Source organism: Nelumbo lutea, chromosome 8, assembly GCF_056320005.1.
Source record: "Nelumbo lutea isolate HS-2025 chromosome 8, American lotus-T2T, whole genome shotgun sequence".
NCBI classification, from domain to species: domain Eukaryota; kingdom Viridiplantae; phylum Streptophyta; class Magnoliopsida; order Proteales; family Nelumbonaceae; genus Nelumbo; species Nelumbo lutea.
The window spans coordinates 22,829,751-22,849,174 of NC_142691.1; the positions used below are offsets into that span (position 1 = coordinate 22,829,751).

Genomic DNA, 19,424 nt, shown 5'->3' on the forward strand with positions numbered 1-19,424 from the left:
CTGATAAGACTGCTTCACTCTCCCCTCCTAAGGAAATCTGGCAGAGATGAAGTTTAACATTCAGATGACTCTACAATAATAAAAGAGAATGCACAACCCATTCTACGTTGTGTAAAGAGTTCTCCAGAGACAGTCTACCTGACAAGAACTTCCAACTTCCAAGACTACAAAAGAGGATTCTCAATCTAATCAAAAGATATAGTAACAAAAAAGACAAAAGTCAAAATGGAAAGAAAATGGCATACATAAATAAGAGATGTCTAAAAGACTAGAAGGGAGACAAACAGAGATAATTATTCAAGTCTCTTAATTTTCTCTTATTTGATATATACAGTTTTTTTCTATGTTTTCTGAGTATTAAACATGCAAATGTACTTTTTTCTAAAAATTACATGAAGTTTCATTAACTAATTCCATGTTTTTAGAAATGATATATGTAAATCCTTTTTGAAAAGTTGATATTAGAAAACCTCTGTTTCTAAAGTTATTTTTTCATGAAGACCATGAAAAAATTTACTGAGAAAGAAAAGAACATGATATACAAAATTGATGTTATGGCATAACAACGTGTGTAAAAAATATAAATTCTCTATGCAAAAAGATGGCTGTATATATACAGCATTATCTAGTCTTCAACACAGTTTGCTTAATAAAGTACTCCCTGTCCTCCAAAAACCATTGACTGTCAACAACAATCTTCCTATCTAGTTGAATTTATCATCATCATCATGGTCCCATGAACCATTTCCACAACCTTACTATTTTATCTATTTTACAAAACGAGGAAGTGGGATGGTCATCCTGCCCATATTTTTCTTTTTCTTGTTATTCTCAACCAAAAATCTTAAATGTCTGGCACAGGTCCCCTTCCCTCAACCCCCTCCCCCATGGCACATAGGCCTTTCCTTTATTTCCTTTTCTTTGGAGAAGAAAGAGAAACAGTGGAGAAGCCCTCTTATTTTCTCCTACTATCAAATTATGGGTAGCATCATGGAACAATCATTGTACTGCAGCTGAACCACTGAATTGCAAATTGCTAGCTCTAATGGTTCCATCACCCACTTGGTTATTGCTACAAACACCCAGACAAACCATGGCTACTAATTTTGAAAAGGCCCAAAAGTGGGATGCACACAACTCCAAATAGATAAACATCCATCAGTTGGAACTCCAACCCATTCTCCAACCTTTGGGCCTTGTAACTCATCTTTAGGACCGATGTCCATTTACTGGATTCTGCATTCTTTAATCATTAGAATGTCTATTTATTCTCCATTTCCATATTTCTTACTTGCAAGATCCTTCAAAAGTTCCTAAGGTCACAAATCCATGTTAGATCATCATGCTCACTTGGACAGGAGGTGAAATTATAAAAAGAAAAAAAAATCCAACATGACTTCTGTTTCCTTTATTACCCACCCTCCCTCTCCTCACCTTCACCCTTTTCCCTATCCCACCCCTTTCCCTCTATTGGTCCCAAAAATAATCCCTTCTTCCCATCACTCTTTCTTCCTATTCCCTCAAGACTCTTCAGCCCCAAATATGAAAGCTTCCCAAACCTCTCCCCGTGCTTCCTCCCTAGCTTCTTGTTGTCACCTTTCTCTACTATTCAAAGTTTCCTCTCATGGAAGAGAAGTCTCAAAGCTTTACTAATCTAAACCTCCCTCTCCACCACTTTCACTAGGTCAATTTACTTGTTTGGCTTTGAGTATCTTGTCTTCCTCTCCTTCATATGCCTTTATCATATACTTCCTTCTTCTATAGGTGTGCCTTCACCCAGTATCCCTACCTTCATTGTCATCCTTTGTCCATTCAATTCTGTTCCATTTATCAATTTCAAACCCCTTATTTCCCATTTTCTTCAATACACATACACCCTGACTTCCACTTATTTTTATTTATTGAAACGGGGACTTCCATAGGTTTACCAAATCTTGGCTGTAAAGACATCCAGATTTGCTGTCGGTAGAATGCTGACAAGACAAAGTTGTAATTATCAGCTTTTGTTTCTCCTCCAGTAAGAACATAAATTCTGATGAATTATGATGAAATGATATGGTAAAACATATGCAGAGTAATGACCAACACAATTATGTCCTCCACTGATAACTGTATCCCTATATATTAAGATTTAAATTGAATACCTGTAACTTGCTGTATATATACCAAAATGGCAATAACAGAAACAAGAAGAGGACCTGCAACAATATGGATGAATATCATATTTAATCAGTAGAAACCATTAAAATGGATTTCAAAACCACAAACCCAATCTGATATGTATGATAGCAAAAACATTTGTGTATACCTGAACATAAGATAAAACTATAGCAATCCCCAGAAGGCCAACAAAATTTGCTAAGAGAATGTTGAGAATGAATGGAAGAGAATCATCAATGGTATAAAGATCTGATGACATCCTGAAAAACAAGCCTTATATGTGGAATTGATAGAATTGAAATATCGTTTAGAAAAATTTCTAGAAATAATCTCAACCTTACCTGTTGAGTATTCTTCCCGTTGGTGTCTGATCAAAGAAATATACAGGAGCATTTATAAGCTTGTTAAGAAGCTTATTATGCACCCGGATTGCAGCTCTTAAACCACCAAATGCAAACGAAAATGCCCTTATCAAAGTTAAAAGGGAATTTGCAACACAGAAGATGCATAGTATAATCTGCATTGACAACCATTTAACTAGTCAAAGCAAAGCAACAAGCTTAGGTTCTAATTTCGAAGTTATCTATTCTCTTATTCTTTTACAAGTAACAGAAAGTTGGCATGAACTTTTCATTAATAATTTTCTTTCTAAAGAGTAGTAAAATATACAAGTTATGACTATCATTTATTTACATAGTCTGAGGGTTCAACTGATTGTCAATCCCTAGTTCAAGCAGAAGAGAATGCAGGTTCAGGGGTGTCGAATGAATCGGTCAACCCCACCCCCAAAAGGCCTCTAATATATTAAATATTATATGTTATGTACAATTATAAAAGTGCCCTTACAGGGTTGGAAGAAAATAAAGCGAAATAAAACATATCTACAATATACAACAAGGGCTATCCTAATAGGATATGTCAAATCTCTTCACGCTCCCCCTCAAACTGATGCACAAACATAAGCATCAGTTTGTCCACAAGGAAGAGATGACAGGATCTAGTCATAGCCTTCATGAAGATGTCAGCAATCTTCATGTTGCAGGCAACATGAGGAAGATAAATAGACCCAGCAAGAAATATGTCTCTAATAAAATGCGGTCCACCTTAGTATCTTTAGTCCTCTCACGAAATACAGGCTTTGAAGAAATGTTGATAGAAATAGTATTATCAACATGGAGAGGAGTGGGTGTAGGAATTTGAACACCAATTTCCATAAATAGTGATTGTAGCCAGACTATCTCGCTACACATAGAAGACATTGCCCAATATTCTGCTTCAGTGGAAGACTTGGAGACAGTTTGTTGTTTCTTGCATTTCCAAGAGATAAGAGAATCACCCGTAAACACACACCACCTAGTAGTAGAACGACAGACATTTGGGCAACCATCCTAGTCAGCATCTGCATATGCTCTCAATTGAATGGTTAAAGAAGAGGAGAAGAAGACGCCCTGAGTAATTGTGTCATGAACATAACAGATGATGCAATGAACCGTAGTCAAGTGAAGCTGATGAGGAGCAGAAAAAACTGACTTACAACTTGAATTGCATGAAAGATAGGGGTGTAACTTGGGTGGGCTTGGGTTGGGGTTTTGTCAAAATTTGAATGGGCTCGGACCGAAAATCTGGGCCCAATGCTCTGTAAAATCTTAGAATCAGTTACCTGATTTGCATTGTGTCATAGTAAGATAAATAAAAGATCCCACAAGCTACTGATATAGATGGCATCAGGAAGTAATGAGCCTTCTGATTACTATGTCAAACCTCCAAACCCAAGAAGTGAGAGAACCTAAGTCCTTCATGTAAAAGGAATTACGAAGAAGGGATTTTATTTCACTAATTCCTTCATCGTAATTTCCAGTTAGCAACATATCAACATATAATAAGAGGATAGTAATACCTTGAGGTCTCCTATGAACAAAAAGAGAGTGATCAGAAGATCTCTGACTATATTCAACTATTTTGAGAATGCTTGGTCGGGCAAGGGTATTTTTGTCTTTTCATCATCCTTTTGTATTTGGGCATCCAAGTATCTTTCTTGTATTTTTTTTCTTCAAAGTATAAATAGTATTTTTGAGGGTGTGAACAGTAGTAACACACACACACACACCCCTCTCTTCGAGACATCCTTCAACTTCTTCTCTCTTCTCTTTTTCTACAAACCCTAGAATTGCAACTTGGTATCAGAGCAGGTAGAGGCTCTAAGGAATATCTTTTCTACTGATCTTCTCCCGCGAGATGACCTGTTGACGTCAGCAATCCATATAGGAGACGGTGGCAATCAATGAATCTTACATGGTTTGGTTTGCCTTGATTTTAGAAGTTTTTTGGTATGGCTCTTGTATCTGTTTGAAACTTCTATGAGTTTTTTGTGGATTTTTCAAGAAGAAAATGGCATAAATTCCAGATCTGATCTCGAACCTTATACAACATGTTTAATGGGGTTTTTTGCTGCAAAGCCTAGACTATTTGGGTTGTTTTACATTTTGGGAGTGATGAGAAGTGGTCCCATAATTTTCTAAGCCCTATACAATTTTGGGAGATTTTCTTCTCCTATTTTGCCATCAACCTAGTTTTTTGGCCTCCTTGTGTTTCTTAACCATGTGGTGACCTACTTTCTTGGGTCCTTAGCTTTGGTTGAGTATTGAGGGTCTTTTTGGTTGATGAGAAAATGTTTGGATGGACTCTGGAAGCATCTAAAGATGTATAGATGGTTTCCAATGTGCTCTAGGGAAATGCAAATATTTCCAATGGTATGGTAACAGTAAAATAAGAGTAAACAGAGGAAGAAGAAGAATTTGTTGTATTATTTATCAATCTCGTATGTATATATACAAGTTACAAATTCTATGTTAGGAAAGAATATATTAGGAAAGAATACTAATCAAATTCCTACAAATCTGTCCTACAATCAAGGTAAATCATATCTCCCTAGTATTTACTTCCTATTTTAGTTATACAGTTTGTAACATCACATCCCCCTAGTATTTACTTCCTATTTTAATTATACAGTCTGTAACATCTTCCTATTTTAATTATACAGTCTATAACACTCCCCCTCAAGCTGGAGCATAGATATTAATCATGCCCAGCTTGTTACAAAGATAATCAACCCTAACCCCATTAAGAGTCTTCGTGAAGATATCTCCCAGTTGTTCTCCTATTTTCACATAACCCGTGGAAGTCAAACCTTGTTGAATCTTTTCACGAACGAAATGGCAATCAATCTCGATATGCTTAGTTCGTTAATGAAAAACAGGATTAGATGCAATGTGAAGAGCAGCTTGGTTATCACACCACAACTTGGCCGGTACTAAAGTTTTAAGACCTACTTCAATCAGAAGCTGATATATCCATATTATTTCACACACAGACTTGGCCATAGCTCTATATTCCGATTCTGCACTTGAACGTGAGACAACATTCTACTTCTTGCTTTTCCATGAAACTAGATTCCCTCCAACAAATACATAATAGCCTGAAGTAGACCTTCGATCTTCCTTGGATCCTGCCCAATTAGCATATGAAAAACATTCAATTCTAGTATGACCATGATTGCCATACAAAATTCCTCGCCCAGGTGCTCCTTTTAAGTAGCACAAAATTTGTTCTACAGCTGTCCAGTGATTAACTGTTGGAAAGAACATGTACTGACTCACCACACTAACTGAATACGCAATATCTGGACGAGTTACAGTAAGATAATTCAACTTTCCAACCAATCTTCTATATCTCTCAGGATCTTCAAATAATTCACCATGTTTTGTGAGCTGCAAGTTAGGAATCATTGGAGTGCTACATGGCTTAGCTCCCAACTTTCCCGTCTTAGACAACAAGTCAAGTACATATTTCCTTTGAGATAAGAATATTCCCTTCTTGCTTCTTGTTACCTCAACACCCAAGAAGTATTTCAACATTCTCAAATCATTGGTATGAAATTGAGTGTGGAGAAAGGATTTAAGGGATGAAATCCCTGTAGTATCACTCCCTGTAATGACAATATCATCTACATACACAACTAACAAAATGATGCCAGCAACAGAGTGCTTGAAGAAAACAGAATGATCAGACTTACTTTTCTTCATACCAAAATTCTCGACTACCTGACTAAACTTTCCAAACCAGGCGCGAGGACTCTGCTTCAACCCGTATAGAGACTTATGAAGATAGCAAACTTTCCCATACTCCCCCTGAGCAACAAAGCCAGGCGGTTGCTCCATATAAACTTCTTCTTGAAGATCCCCATGAAGAAAAGCATTCTAGATGTCTAACTGATGAAGGGGCCAATTATAAGTAGCTGCCATAGAAATAAACAACCTGACAGAAGTAAGTTTAGCAATAGGAGAAAAGGTATCAGAATAATCCACTCCATAAGTCTGAGCATATCCTTTAGCAACAAGACGGGCTTTCAATCGGGCAATGGACCCATCAGGATTGACTTTAACTGTAAACACCCATTTACACCCAATAGCCTTCTTATTTGCAGGTAAATTTACCAAGGTCCAAGTACCATTGTCCACTAAAGCATTCATCTCCTCAATCATAGCATTACGTCATCCAGGGTGAGAAAGGGCTTCTTTAACAGTCTTAGGAATAGAGATAGAATCAAGAGATGCAATAAAAGAACAAGAAGAGTATGACAAATGATTATAAGACACAAATGAAGATACTGGATAAGTACACTTACGCTTACCTTTACGAAGAGCAATAGGAAGATCATCATTAGAGACTGGTTCTGATGACGAAGGAACAGGATCAGTTGAGACTGGATTTGCCGACGAAGGAGCTGGTGCAGGACATGGGTCCAAAGGGGTTGGTCACCGAGAATAAACCTGTACTGTAGGTGGCTTAGGCCTGGCAGGAGCAGATTCAATAGGATGTGAACCAGATGATGTGACAGTATAGATTAACAAATCATCATCCTCCCCCTGACTTGAATGAGGAGTAGACGGAAAGAAAGGTGTATCTTCTAGGAAATTAACATCACCTGGCACAAGATATCTGTGAAGAGTAGGACAATAACATTTATACCCTTTTTGAACACGAGAATACCCAAGAAAAACACACTTCAAAGATTTTGGATCTAGTTTGGTAACCTGAGGATGAACATCCCGAACAAAGCATGTACACCCAAATACCCTAGGCTCAATAGGAAACAGTGTTTTATTTAGAAACATAACATGATAAGGAGTCTTACCCTGAAGGATAGATGAAGACATATGGTTACATCAGCCCAGAAAGGTTTAGGAACCTTCATTTGATATAACAAAGCTCTTGCAGTTTCAAGGTGTCTATTTTTCCGTAGCAACCCCATTTTGAGATGGTGTATCTACACAAGAAGTTTGATGAAGAATGCCATGCTGAAGCATGTAAGTTTGAAAGGATTCTGACAAGTACTCCTTAGCATTATCACTTCTCAATATTTGTACAGAAACGTTAAATTGAGTTTTAACTTCAGCACAGAGAGTAGAAAAATGAGAAAACACCTCAGAACGATTTTTCATTAAATATAACCATGTCATACGAGAGTAATCATCAACAAAAGTAACAAAATACTTAAACCTAGTTTTGGACTCAATTGGACACGGACCCCAAACATCTGAATGGACTAATTCAAAAGGATCATTAGCTCGTTTATTAACTCTAGGACTCGAACTAGACGATGGTATTTAGCAAACTGACAAGATTCACAATTTAATGATGAAAAATTCTGAAATTGACAAATTTGCTTTAACACATGGAGAGAGGGGTGGCCCAACCGACAATGTGCTTCAAAAGGGGTTACAACTCCAGAATAGGGTATGGATCTTGGAACTTGTGTATCAAGGATGTAGAGACCTCCAGACTCATGTCCCTTACCAATAATCTTCTTCGTCGTAAGATCCTGAAATAAACAATAATCAGGAAAAAATGAGACACAACAATTAAGGGTATGCGTGAGTTTGCTAGCAGAAATTAAATTAAATGATAACTGAGGTAAACTAAGAACATATGACAAAGGAAGTGATGGTGTTGGACTAATTGTGCCAGACCCAATAACACAAGATGTTGACCCATCTGCTAAAGTAACAAGAGAGGTAGATTTATGTGACTGAAAGGTAGAAAACAGACTTGAATTACCTGTCATATGATCTGTAGCTCCAGAATCAATGACCCATTTGGAAGAGGAGGAAACAAGACATGTATTGGGTTTACCTGACTCGACGATGGCAGTAACAGGAGTAGATTGAGGTTTCAATGATTCTTGGTACTGAGCAAATTTGGCATATTCATCTGTAGATATCATAACAGACTTCTCAGAAGTATCCGTGGTGGATGTAATATGGGCTGACTGAGTTTTCTTATTCTGCAACTTCCTGCAATCCCGCTTCATATGTCCTGGCTTATGACAACAATGACACACTATCTCGCCTAACTCCTGTCCACGAGTATTAGTATTCCTGTCATAGTTACTTGACCTACCACTACCACTCCTGTATTGCTGTCTCCCTGATTCAGATGTATTATTGCGGTTGACAAGGGCACTATTAGGCTGAATAGGTGGAGAACATTCTGTACGAAGGACCCTACTGAAAGCATCTTGTAGAGAAGAGATCTCTGAACTGGAAAGAATCTGAGATTTAGCAGTCTCAAATTCAGAAGGTAGGCCTACTAAAAAACTCATAACAACCATCTTTTCTCGCTGAGCTTGTTGAACAATCACATCAGTACTAAACGGAAGCAACATATTAAGTTCTTCATATGTTTTCTTGAAATCCATGAAATAGCTTGTAAGAGATCTATCGCCTTTGTCTGCCTTGTAAAAGGCTTTGCACACATCATAAATGCGGGAAAATATTCCCCTTTCCGGAGTACAAGAACTCTAGATAGTTCATTAATTCCTTAACAAATCCATAGTGAGTGACTAAACCAACCACCTCACTTTCAATGGAGTTGCATATCTGCAAGAACAAATGGGCATCCTCCCTCAACCAAGACTTTCTCGAGTCATCATTAGGAGGGTCATCAGTCAAATGGTTATCCATAGCAATACTTAGCAAATATAGTTGAACAGTTTTACTCCAATCCAGATAATTAGAGCCATTAAGCTTATGCTCAGTTGTTTTTGACATCACTGGAATAACATCCGACATAACTACTGATTTCTTGTCTGCCATAATCTCAAAATTCAAATAAACAGAATATTTTGAACACCGAAAATCAACAGAGCACACCTGTTGAAAACACCGGAATGGATATGCACGTAACAAAGCACAAATATGTGCTATATAGGACGAGGCGAGCAAAAGACAACGACCGAAAAAAAAATTTTCTGGCGATAGATGTGCCTCCACGTGCCGGCGCGTGACTGTGGCAGAATCTTCAGGCGGTGCGTGAGACACACGCGCAGGGCTGCTGACTGCCAGACTTTGCAGAGACTAGATGCTCTGACTGCTCCAAGGAGGTGACCCGAAACACCCAGAAATTTTCCTCTACCTACTATTTACTTAAAACAAAAGGGCAAGCAGAGACTAGATGCTTTGATATGATGTAAAATAAGATTAAATAGAGGAAGAAGAAGAATTTATTGTATTATTCATCAATCTCGTATGTATATATACAAGTTACAAATTCTATGTTAGGAAAGAATATATTAGGAAAGAAGACTAATCAAATTCCTACAAATCTGTCCTATAATCAAGGTAAATCATATCTCCCTAGTATTTACTTCCTATTTTAGTTATACAGTCTGTAACATCACATCTCCCTAGTATTTACTTCCTATTTTAATTATACAGTCTGTAACATCTTCCTATTTTAATTATACAGTCTGTAACAATAACCACTATTATACTTGATAGAACCAACTTTTTGGAGTGGTCCCAATCTTCTAAGCTTACCATCATAGGGGAGGTAAATTGGGATTCATTATAGGAAAGGACGTGAAGCCAAATTCCAAAGATCTGAAATTTGCAAAATGGGAGAAAGATAACTCCCTTGTAATGTCATGGTTGATTTGCTTAATGCAACCTCATATTGCCCATAACTACATGTTTCTTCCAACTACTAAAGATATTTGGGACAGGGTTGTTGCAACCTATTCCCAAGTTAACAATACTACTAGAGTGTAACAACTTTGAAGGGAGGCTTGCAGTATGCACCATGTGGAGAGATTTGTGGCTATATATCTTTCTTCTCTACAATCTATTTGGGAAGAAATGGATCACTTGAAAGCTCTAGTACAAAAGGACCCTAAAGATGGTGAGCAATATCGGAAGTACATAGAAAAGAATAGTCTCTGATTTCTTGGCTGGCATGAACCCAGAGTTTGACTTTACTAGGCAACATATTCTCATTGCTGGCATTGTCTCACTTACTTCTGCTTACTCCCTTGTACAAGGGGAGGAGAGTAGAAGGACCACCATGATGTTGTCTCTTGTGATTGATCATTATGCCTTTATGTCATCTCAACCCAAGCAAAATACTAGTAAGCATCCTGTTATTGAGAAGGCTAAGGATGTTATTTGTGATTATTGCAAGAAACCAAGACATACTAAGGAAAGGTGTTGGAAGATCAATCCTCATTTAAAACTGAAAAAATTCAAAATTGGGAAGAAGGGTAATGCTCAGTTGGCTACAATTGGTAATGATGTTTAGTCTTCAAGTGTCCTGTTACAATTGAAAAAGGGTGGTAGATCATCCTAGTTCATATGCTAAGACAGGTACTACACTTGCTTGTTCCACAACTTTCAATCCATGGATTGTAGACTCTAGGGCTAGTGCCCATATGACAAGTATGCCTTCACATTTTACTTCATATAAGTTAACCTCGGGGGAAGGGTAAGATCGTTGTTGTTGATGGATTTCAGACCCCTATCTCGGGTCAGGGTGAAGTCAAGTTCACTCATAACCTTTCTCTTGGATATGTTCTTCATGTATCTCAATTACATAAAAATTTGTTGTCAGTTAATTCTCCTACAAAATCCCATAATTGCTTTGTGACCCTTTTTCTATCCATTATGTGTTTTAGGACCTGAGCATGGGGAAGATGATTGGAAGTGGGCATGAAGTCGATGTAGTCTACCTCTTTTATGAACCTTTAGAGCATGGATTATTGAGCCAGACTAAGTTTTATTCTAATGAAAAAAATTAATCTTTTGAAATTATGACACTATCGTCTTCGCCATATGTCTTTTAATTCTGTAAAACTTTTGTTTCCAAATTTGTTGAACTCAATGTCAAAGTTGAACCCTGAATGTGAAGTTTGTCATCTGTCCAAACAATGTAGAACCACATATTTTGCGAGTAATAAAAGAAGTAATATTGCTTTCCATTGGGTTCATACTGATGTTTGGGGCCTGCATGCTATCCCTTGCATGGATGGGTATAAAAACTTCATTTTTTTCATTGATGACTACAGTCATAATACATGGCTCTACTTGATGAAAAGTCGGAATGAGGTTCCTATAATTGTTCAAAACCTCATGAATATGGTAGAGACACAGTTTGAGAAAAGGGTTGAGATAATAAGATATGACAATGCCAAGGAGTACTTTGAAAACCATTTGCATGGGTTTCTTGAAGATCAGGGAATTATTCACCAAAGTTCATGCAGTCATACTTCACAACAAAATGGGGTTGTTGAAAGGAAGAACAGGCACGTAGTTAAAGTTGTTCGAGGTTTACTGTTTCAAACTCATGTTCCCACCCGATGATGTTGTTGAGACAGCTATGTATATCATTATCAGGCTTCCATCAAGGGTCCTTAATCTTCAATCTCCTCATCAACTTCTCTTCCCTGATGAACCCCTCTTTAATCCACCTCTCATGATCTTTGGTTGTTTGTTTTGTTTATGATATGAATCCTTCCCAACGTAAGTTTGATCTTAAATCAATTAAATGTGTTTTCCTTGGTTACTCTCCAGTCCAGTAAGGTTATAGATGCTTTGATACTCTCTTTGGAAAGAGATGTTTTTAAGGATGTTACCTTTCTGGAGTCCCCTTTTTTCTAGTCATCTTGTCCTCTTCAAGGGGAGAATGCAAGTAAAGATCAGACTCCCTTTTGTCTTCCTGTTCTTGTCCCTATTCCTCCTCCCTATCTCCCTTGTAACGGTGGTATTCCTTCCCCTCCTCCTCCTCCTCCTCCTCCTCCTCCTCCTATGTATCGGCCTCGGTCTTGGCAGCAATTTTTCATCATGCACAATAAGAGGTTGGCTCCTGAAGCTGAATGGCCATCACAATTTGATCTCCTAGACTCGAGTAATCTTGAACCTCCTTGTAATTTTGTTACTGATATTGACCTTGATCTTCCTATTGCCATCCGAAAAGGGAAAAGGACATGCAACAAGTACCCTATTACTAACTATGTATCTTATGATACTCTCTCACCCTCCGATTGTGCCTATATTTCTACCATTCTTCTGTTTTCATCCCTCGCAATGCTACATAGGAAAATGCAATCCCCTCATTGGAAGGAAGCTATGGACTAAGAGATAGAGGTCCTAATAAAGAACCAAACTTGGGAGATTATTCTTTTTCCCAAGGATAAGATTCTTATATGGTATAAGTGGGTTTACACTATTAAGCACAAGGTAGATGACTCAATTGAGAGGTACAAGGCTCGGCTTGTGGCAAAGTGTACACTTAGACTTATGGCATTGATTATCTGGAAACCTTTGCTCCAATTGCTCAAATGAACTGTATTTGTGTGGCCATATCCTTGTTGCCTACTACTCTTGGCCTTTATATCAAATGGATGTAAAGAATGCCTTCCTTAATGGGGACTTACAAGAAAATGTTTATATGGACTTACCACCTGGGGCAAGCTTTCCTAACAATGACCGCTTGAAGAAGACCTTGTATGGGCTCAAGTAGCCCCCTAAAGCCTGGTTTGACAAATTTAGAAATTCTATCTTAAAGATTTGATTCTCTCAATCTTAGGCAGACCATACCTTGCTCATGAGAAGAGTTGATGGTAGCGTAACAATGTTGATAGTTTATGTTGATGACATTATTGTGATGGGCGATGACGTCACAAGTATCTCTTAGTTAAAATGCTTCCTTGCCTTAGAATTTGAGATTAAGAATCTTAGTGATCTTAGACACTTTCTTGGCATTAAAGTTGTAAGGTCTAGGAAGGGAATCTTTTTGTCACAAAGGAAGTATGTTCTTGACTTGCTCCATGAAGTTGGGAAGTTAGGGTGTAAGCCTATAGAAAATCCAATTGATACCAACCACAAGTTAAGTGCTACTAGAGGAGAAGTTCTTCCAGAGGGATATATCAAAGATTGGTGGGCCATCTCTTATATCTTTGTTTAACTAAACCTGGCATATTGTATGTTGTTGGAGTGGTTAGCCAATATATACATGAACCCAAACATCTCATATTGAAGTAGTTAATATAATTTTAGCTTATCTAAAAGGATACTCTAGTAAAGGGATGCTGTATTCCAATCATGGCCATCAAAAGATTGAGGCTTACGTAGATGTTGACTGCATAGGGTCCACTGATTATATAAGATCTACATCTAGTTACTGTGCCTTAGTTGGAAGCCATGTAGTTTTGTGGAGAAGTAAGAAACAATCAGTTGATGCTCGTTTTAGTGCTAAGGTAGAGTATAGGGAAATCATGGATTGTCTAAAATACTCTAGTTGAAGAACTTATTAATAGAGATGGGCATCCAAGTAGATACCCACTTAGACTGTATTGTGACAATCAAGTAGCCGTAAGTATTGATCATAATCATGTTCAACATGATCGTACAAAGCATATTGAAGTGGACAAACACTTTATTGGAGAGAATTTCTAAAGAGATTTACCTTCTATTTGTAAGACCAGAAGACCGACTAGCTGATAGCCTCACTAAAGGTGTTCACCATCCAAAGTTTGCTAAAAACCTTGTCAAGCTGGGCATGATTGAAATTAATGCTCAACTTGAGGGGGTGTTGAGAATACTTGGGCAAGGGTGCTTTAGTCTTTTAATCGTCCTTTTGTATTTGGGAACCCAAGTATGGGATTTCATGTAATTTTTCTTCAAAGTATAAATAGTATTTTTATGGGTGTTAATAGTTGTGAGCTTGACAGCTGTACTCGAAGTAGAGGAGAGGAGAAGAACACCACTGATATGCTGTGAATGTCGAACTGTCCTGCCCAGTCGACCATGCTATTATTTATATTTGAATGTAGTACAATGATACAAGTAATTACTGGAATGCCCCTGATTAGTGATGGGACACCCAGTTAACTTAAAACATTAAACAGGTTTAGGCCCATTAACACAGGCCCAATTATAGGATAACTTAAACTTAAGTATGGGCTAATAAGAACTCTTATCAGCCGAACACTCATACAAAGAGACTTCATTCTAACATTCTAACACTCCCCCTCGAGCTAAGCATGGATATCAATCATGTTTAGCTTGCCAAGTATGTCCCTGAACTTTGTTGTTGCTAGCCCTTTAGTCAATACATCTGCAATTTGCATCTCTAATGGAGTATGAAAGCTAAACTACTATAGTCGAAGTAGTAGAAAAGAGAAGAAGAAGAAGAGATGCTGGAATGTCGAACTAGCTTACCCAGTTGACAGTACTATTATTTATATTAAAGTACAGTACAACGTTACATGAAATGACTGGGATACCCCTGATTAGTGATGGGACACCAAGACAACTTAAAACACTAAACAGACTTAGGCCCATTAACACAGGCCCAATACATAACAACTTAAACTCAAATACAAGCTAATAAGAACTCTTATCGGCCGAACCATCCATACATGCAAAACCCTCAACCTAACGCTCCCCCTCAAGCTAAGCATGGATGTCAATCATGTTTAGCTTGTCAAGAAGGTCCATGAACTTTGCAGCAGCCAACCCTTTAGTCAATACATCTGCAATTTGCATCTCAGATGGAGTATAAGGCACACAGAGTTCACCCGAGACAATTCTTTCTCTAACAAAGTGCCGATCAATCTCAATATGTTTTGTCTTGTCATGCTGCACGGGATTGTTGGCAATGTTGATGGTAGCTTTATTGTCACAATATAGCCTGAGAGGACCTTCAGCCTTAATGCCAAGTTCATTAAGAAGAGTTCTGAGCCATAAGAGTTCAGCAACCCCGTGGGCCATAGCCCGATATTCTGCTTCTGCACTTGATCTAGCCACTACATTCTGCTTCTTACTGCGCCATGTGACCAGGTTTCCTCCCACAAATGTACAGTAACCCGAGGTTGACTTCCTGTCTCCAACAGACCCAGCCCAATCTGCACCAGTGTAGGCTTCAATTTCAATTCTATTGTTTTTCCTGAAGATAATTCCCTTCCCTGGGCAAGTCTTCAAGTACCTGAGAATCCTTTCAAATGCTTTCATATGAGGGATCTTTGGAGGAGAGTGCATAAATTGACTGGCAACATACACAGCATAAGCAATATCTGGTCGAGTGAGGGATAAGTATATCAGCTTCCCTACCAATTTTTTGTATCTCTCTCTATCATAGTAGTCCTCCCCTACTGATTCCTGCAGGCCATGATTCTGTTCTATTGGAGTAGCTGCTGGCCTGCACCCCATCATGCTTGTTTCCTCTAGGAGGTCAAGAACATACTTCCGCTAACATATGTAGATTCCCTCTCTTGACCTAGCAACTTCAATCCCAAGAAAATATCTCAAATGACCCAAGTCTTTGATCTCAAATTCCGAAGCTAGAAACTCCTTCAGTCTTCTTATCTCTTCCAAGTCATTCCCGGTAATTACCATATCATCCACATAAACAATGAGTGCAGTAAGTTTTCTATCCTGTCTCCTTATGAACAAGGTATGGTCTGCACCACTCTGAGTGTACCCCACTTTCTTCATGGCCCCACAGATCCTCTCAAACCATGCACGGGGAGATTGCTTCAACCCATATAATGCTTTCCTCAGTTTGCACACCTTTCTACCAAAATCATAGCCTGGTGGAGGTTCCATAAATACCTCTTCATGAAGGTCACCATTTAAGAAGGCATTCTTCACATCCAACTGATGAAGTTCCCATGAAAAATTTGCTACTAGTGACAAAAGAACCCGATTTGTGTTGAGCTTTGCTACTGGGGCAAATGTTTCTTTGTAGTCAATCCCTTCTTTTTGAGTAAACCCCTTTGCCACAAGTCTGGCCTTGTACCTTTCAATAGACCCATCCTCCCTGTGTTTTATAGTAAACACCCACTTGCACCCAACAGTGCTCTTCCCCTCTGGCAGATCCACTAATTCCCAAGTTTTTGCTTTCATTAGGGCTTCTATCTCTTCATTCATAGCTTTCTCCACCTTGGGTTAGACACAACCTCTGAGTACCTAGAAGGAACACACACAGAGGAAAGAGCAGACACAAAGGAGTGATAGGTAGGAGATAAATGTGAGTAAGAAACAAAATCAGCAATGGGGTGCCGGGTGGTGCAAGAGCGAATAGGCTTACGGAGAGCAATAGGAAGATCCAAATCAGAAGTATGTAAGTTGGAATTACCTTGGATTGTAGAGATAGATTGATCCGAGTCCACCTGGTTGCTATGATGAGATTGAGGGCCCCTTTTCCTTCTGTTGTATGTAAGTATCTCTTTCTGTTGCCTACTGGAGCCTTTAGGAACATCTGCAGCATCAGGAGAGGTAACCGGCACAGTGGGAGCCTCACTGGGTTGACCTGGAATGCCATAACAAGGAGTAGGAGGAGAGGATGGAAGATCCGAGGTAGATAGGGGAACAAAAAAGGAGGGAGAATGAGAATCCTCTTCCATCCCACTAGTCTCTCCCTGAAGAGGATTCTGAGAAGACTAAAAATAGGGTTGAGACTCAAAGAAGACTACATCTCTGGTGACATACTTTCTCTTGGAGACAGGGTCATAACACTTGTAACCCTTTTGTGTAGGAGAGTACCCCAGGAATATTCCCTTTGTAGCCTTAGGATCCAGGTTGGTCTTCTTTGGATCCTTCACATGTATGAAACATATACAGCCAAAGACCTGAGGAGGAAGGGAAAAATCTGGAAGAGTGGGACACAAAACAGAGAAAGGGGTTTTCATACCCAACACCTTAGATGGCATCCGATTTATCAGATATGATGCAGTAAGAACCGCTTGAGACCAGTATTGCTTGGGGACTTTGTGCTAGAATAGTAAGGCTCGAGCTGTCTCCAATAGATGTCTATTCTTGCGCTTAGCAACCCCATTCTGCTGAGGGGTATAAGCACAGGATGACTGCTTCCATGAATAAGTTCAAGGATTTTTCAAAGTATTCAGCAACATTGTCTGACCTGAATTGCTTAATCTTCTTATTAAACTGAGTTTCAACCATCTTGCAAAATGCCATAGTTATCCGTGGTACTTCATCCCGTCCTTTTAATAGGTAAATCCATGTGCATCAATAGTAGTGGTCAATAAAACTGATAAAGTACTGGAAGCCATCAAAAGAAACAATGGGTGAAGGGCCCCAGACATCAGAATGAACCAAATCAAAAGGAGCACAAATATCATTACTGGAAATTGGATACATAGTTCTACATTGTTTTGACACTTGACATACTTCACAGGTTAAACTTTTCCTTGAAATGCCCTTAAACAGTTCGGGAAACAACATTTCTAATGAGGAGAAAGACACATGACCTAGTCTAGCATGCCAAAGATGCAACTTAGCTTTTGACTTCACACTCTCCGGACTACTACCAGTAGATGCTTGTAAGGCTGAACCGATGTCTGCATCAAGATAGTAGAGTCCTCCATACTCATGACCGCACCCAATCGTTCTCCTTGTCAATCTGTCCTGGAAGACACAATGAGTAGGAAAAAAAAGTTATACTACAGATCAAATTTTTGGTAAGTTTTGAAACAGACAAAAGATTTGAGGTGAGATTGAGAACATGCAAAACTGATTTAAGAGAGGTCTTTGCTTAGGTCAACCATTCCCTTTCCAGAGATAGTGGAGAAAGACCCGTCAGCAACTCTCATCTTATACTGACCAGACAACAAATGATATGAAGAGAATAGGGAAGACATATGTGTCATGTGGTCAGTTGCACCGGAATCAATAACCCAAGAAGTAGAGTCAATAAATCCAGTGGCACTGAAGGCAGAGGCTGTACTTGATCTGGAAAGAGATGTAGAAGCAAAAGAATTATTCCTTAGACGGGCCAATGCCCTGCTAAGGCCCTCTACCTCGCTAGCAGTGAAGCCCAAAGTACCAGTTCCAGAGGAATCAACAACCTGTCCCATAGGAGGAGGAGACACTATTGGTGTATTTTGTGAGTTGTCATCATTGTTGCTGGTGACAAGATTCCCACTTGCCGCAGGCCTGTTATCTCTAGAAGAAACTTCTCTGGGTATTGAAGACATCTTGACTGCAGCCACTGTGTAGGTGACACTGATTAAGACTAGCCGAAGCAGTTCTGAAGGTTCTGAACCAGTTTTGGAGCAGATTCTGATTAGCCGAAATGATCACAGCAGGTTCTGACAGCACTCGACACAGTTTCAGACTTGCCGAGACTGTCACAGTTCGGAAACAGTTCAGTTACAGCAGCAAGCAAGGAGTTCTGGGCTGGTAACCGACCTGAAGCTAAGGATTCTCAACTATTGTGCTATGCAGACTCCACTTGAACTTCGAGTACTGCAACTGTAAAGAGTGTGCCCCTCCTTGCAGCCAATACTAGGACTGTTGACATCAGTCCTCAACTAAGGTTCACAGTGCTGAACAATCTGGAGCTAGCAGATCCCTAGATAATCTCACAGCAGTGGTGAGGGATTTCGAACTGATAATCAACCTGAACTTGGAGTTGTTTACCACTTTGCTATGCTGGTAGAAGTGTTCACAGTGCTGGTAGAATACTAGATAGACTTCACTTGGGCTGAACCGAAACTGCAACAGTTCGGGTACAGTAGCACGTGAACAGTTCGAGGCTGCAACAGTAGCAAGTGAACAGTGGGCTCTGTAGAAGAAGCTAAGTCTGTGCAAGTCTTGCTGGAGCACCGAAGCTGCAACTGTAGAGGAAGCTCTCCCCCTTTCGGCTAGTGCTAGGACTGCTGAAATCAGTCCTCAACTAGGTCTGCCCTATACAGACCTCTCTTAGTAGCCAAATAGCTACTATTTGCTGGAAATAACCTAGTAGGACATCTACTTCTGGGTCTTACTTCCCTTGAGTCCTACAACCAAGAGAAACCCTAGGTTTGAACTTGCTTTACTCTCTTACACCCCTAGGTCTTTATTGCAGCAACCAGAAAAGGAAGAGAGAAGATGAAAAGACAGCAAGAGAAGAGAGTGTGCGTCGGCTGAAAC

The 19,424-nt window shown here is 39.2% G+C and overlaps 1 protein-coding gene across 4 annotated transcripts in view; it reads right to left on the reverse strand.

Annotated features, from left to right (window-relative positions):
- Positions 1–19,424, reverse strand: part of ABCC13 (multidrug resistance-associated protein 11) — a 155,322-nt gene that overhangs the window by 7,283 nt on the left and 128,615 nt on the right. For all 4 annotated transcript variants that reach the window (XR_016103858.1, XM_088960046.1, XM_088960044.1 and 1 more), the window contains 3 exons: positions 2,502–2,677; positions 2,309–2,420; positions 2,145–2,198 (listed from right to left, as the gene is read on the reverse strand). Coding sequence is in view for 3 of the 4 variants with exons in the window: in XM_088960046.1 (XP_088816172.1) it covers positions 2,145–2,198; positions 2,309–2,420; positions 2,502–2,677 (342 nt within the window). In the remaining variant the exon portion in view is untranslated. The remainder of the gene's footprint in view (positions 1–2,144; positions 2,199–2,308; positions 2,421–2,501; positions 2,678–19,424) is intronic.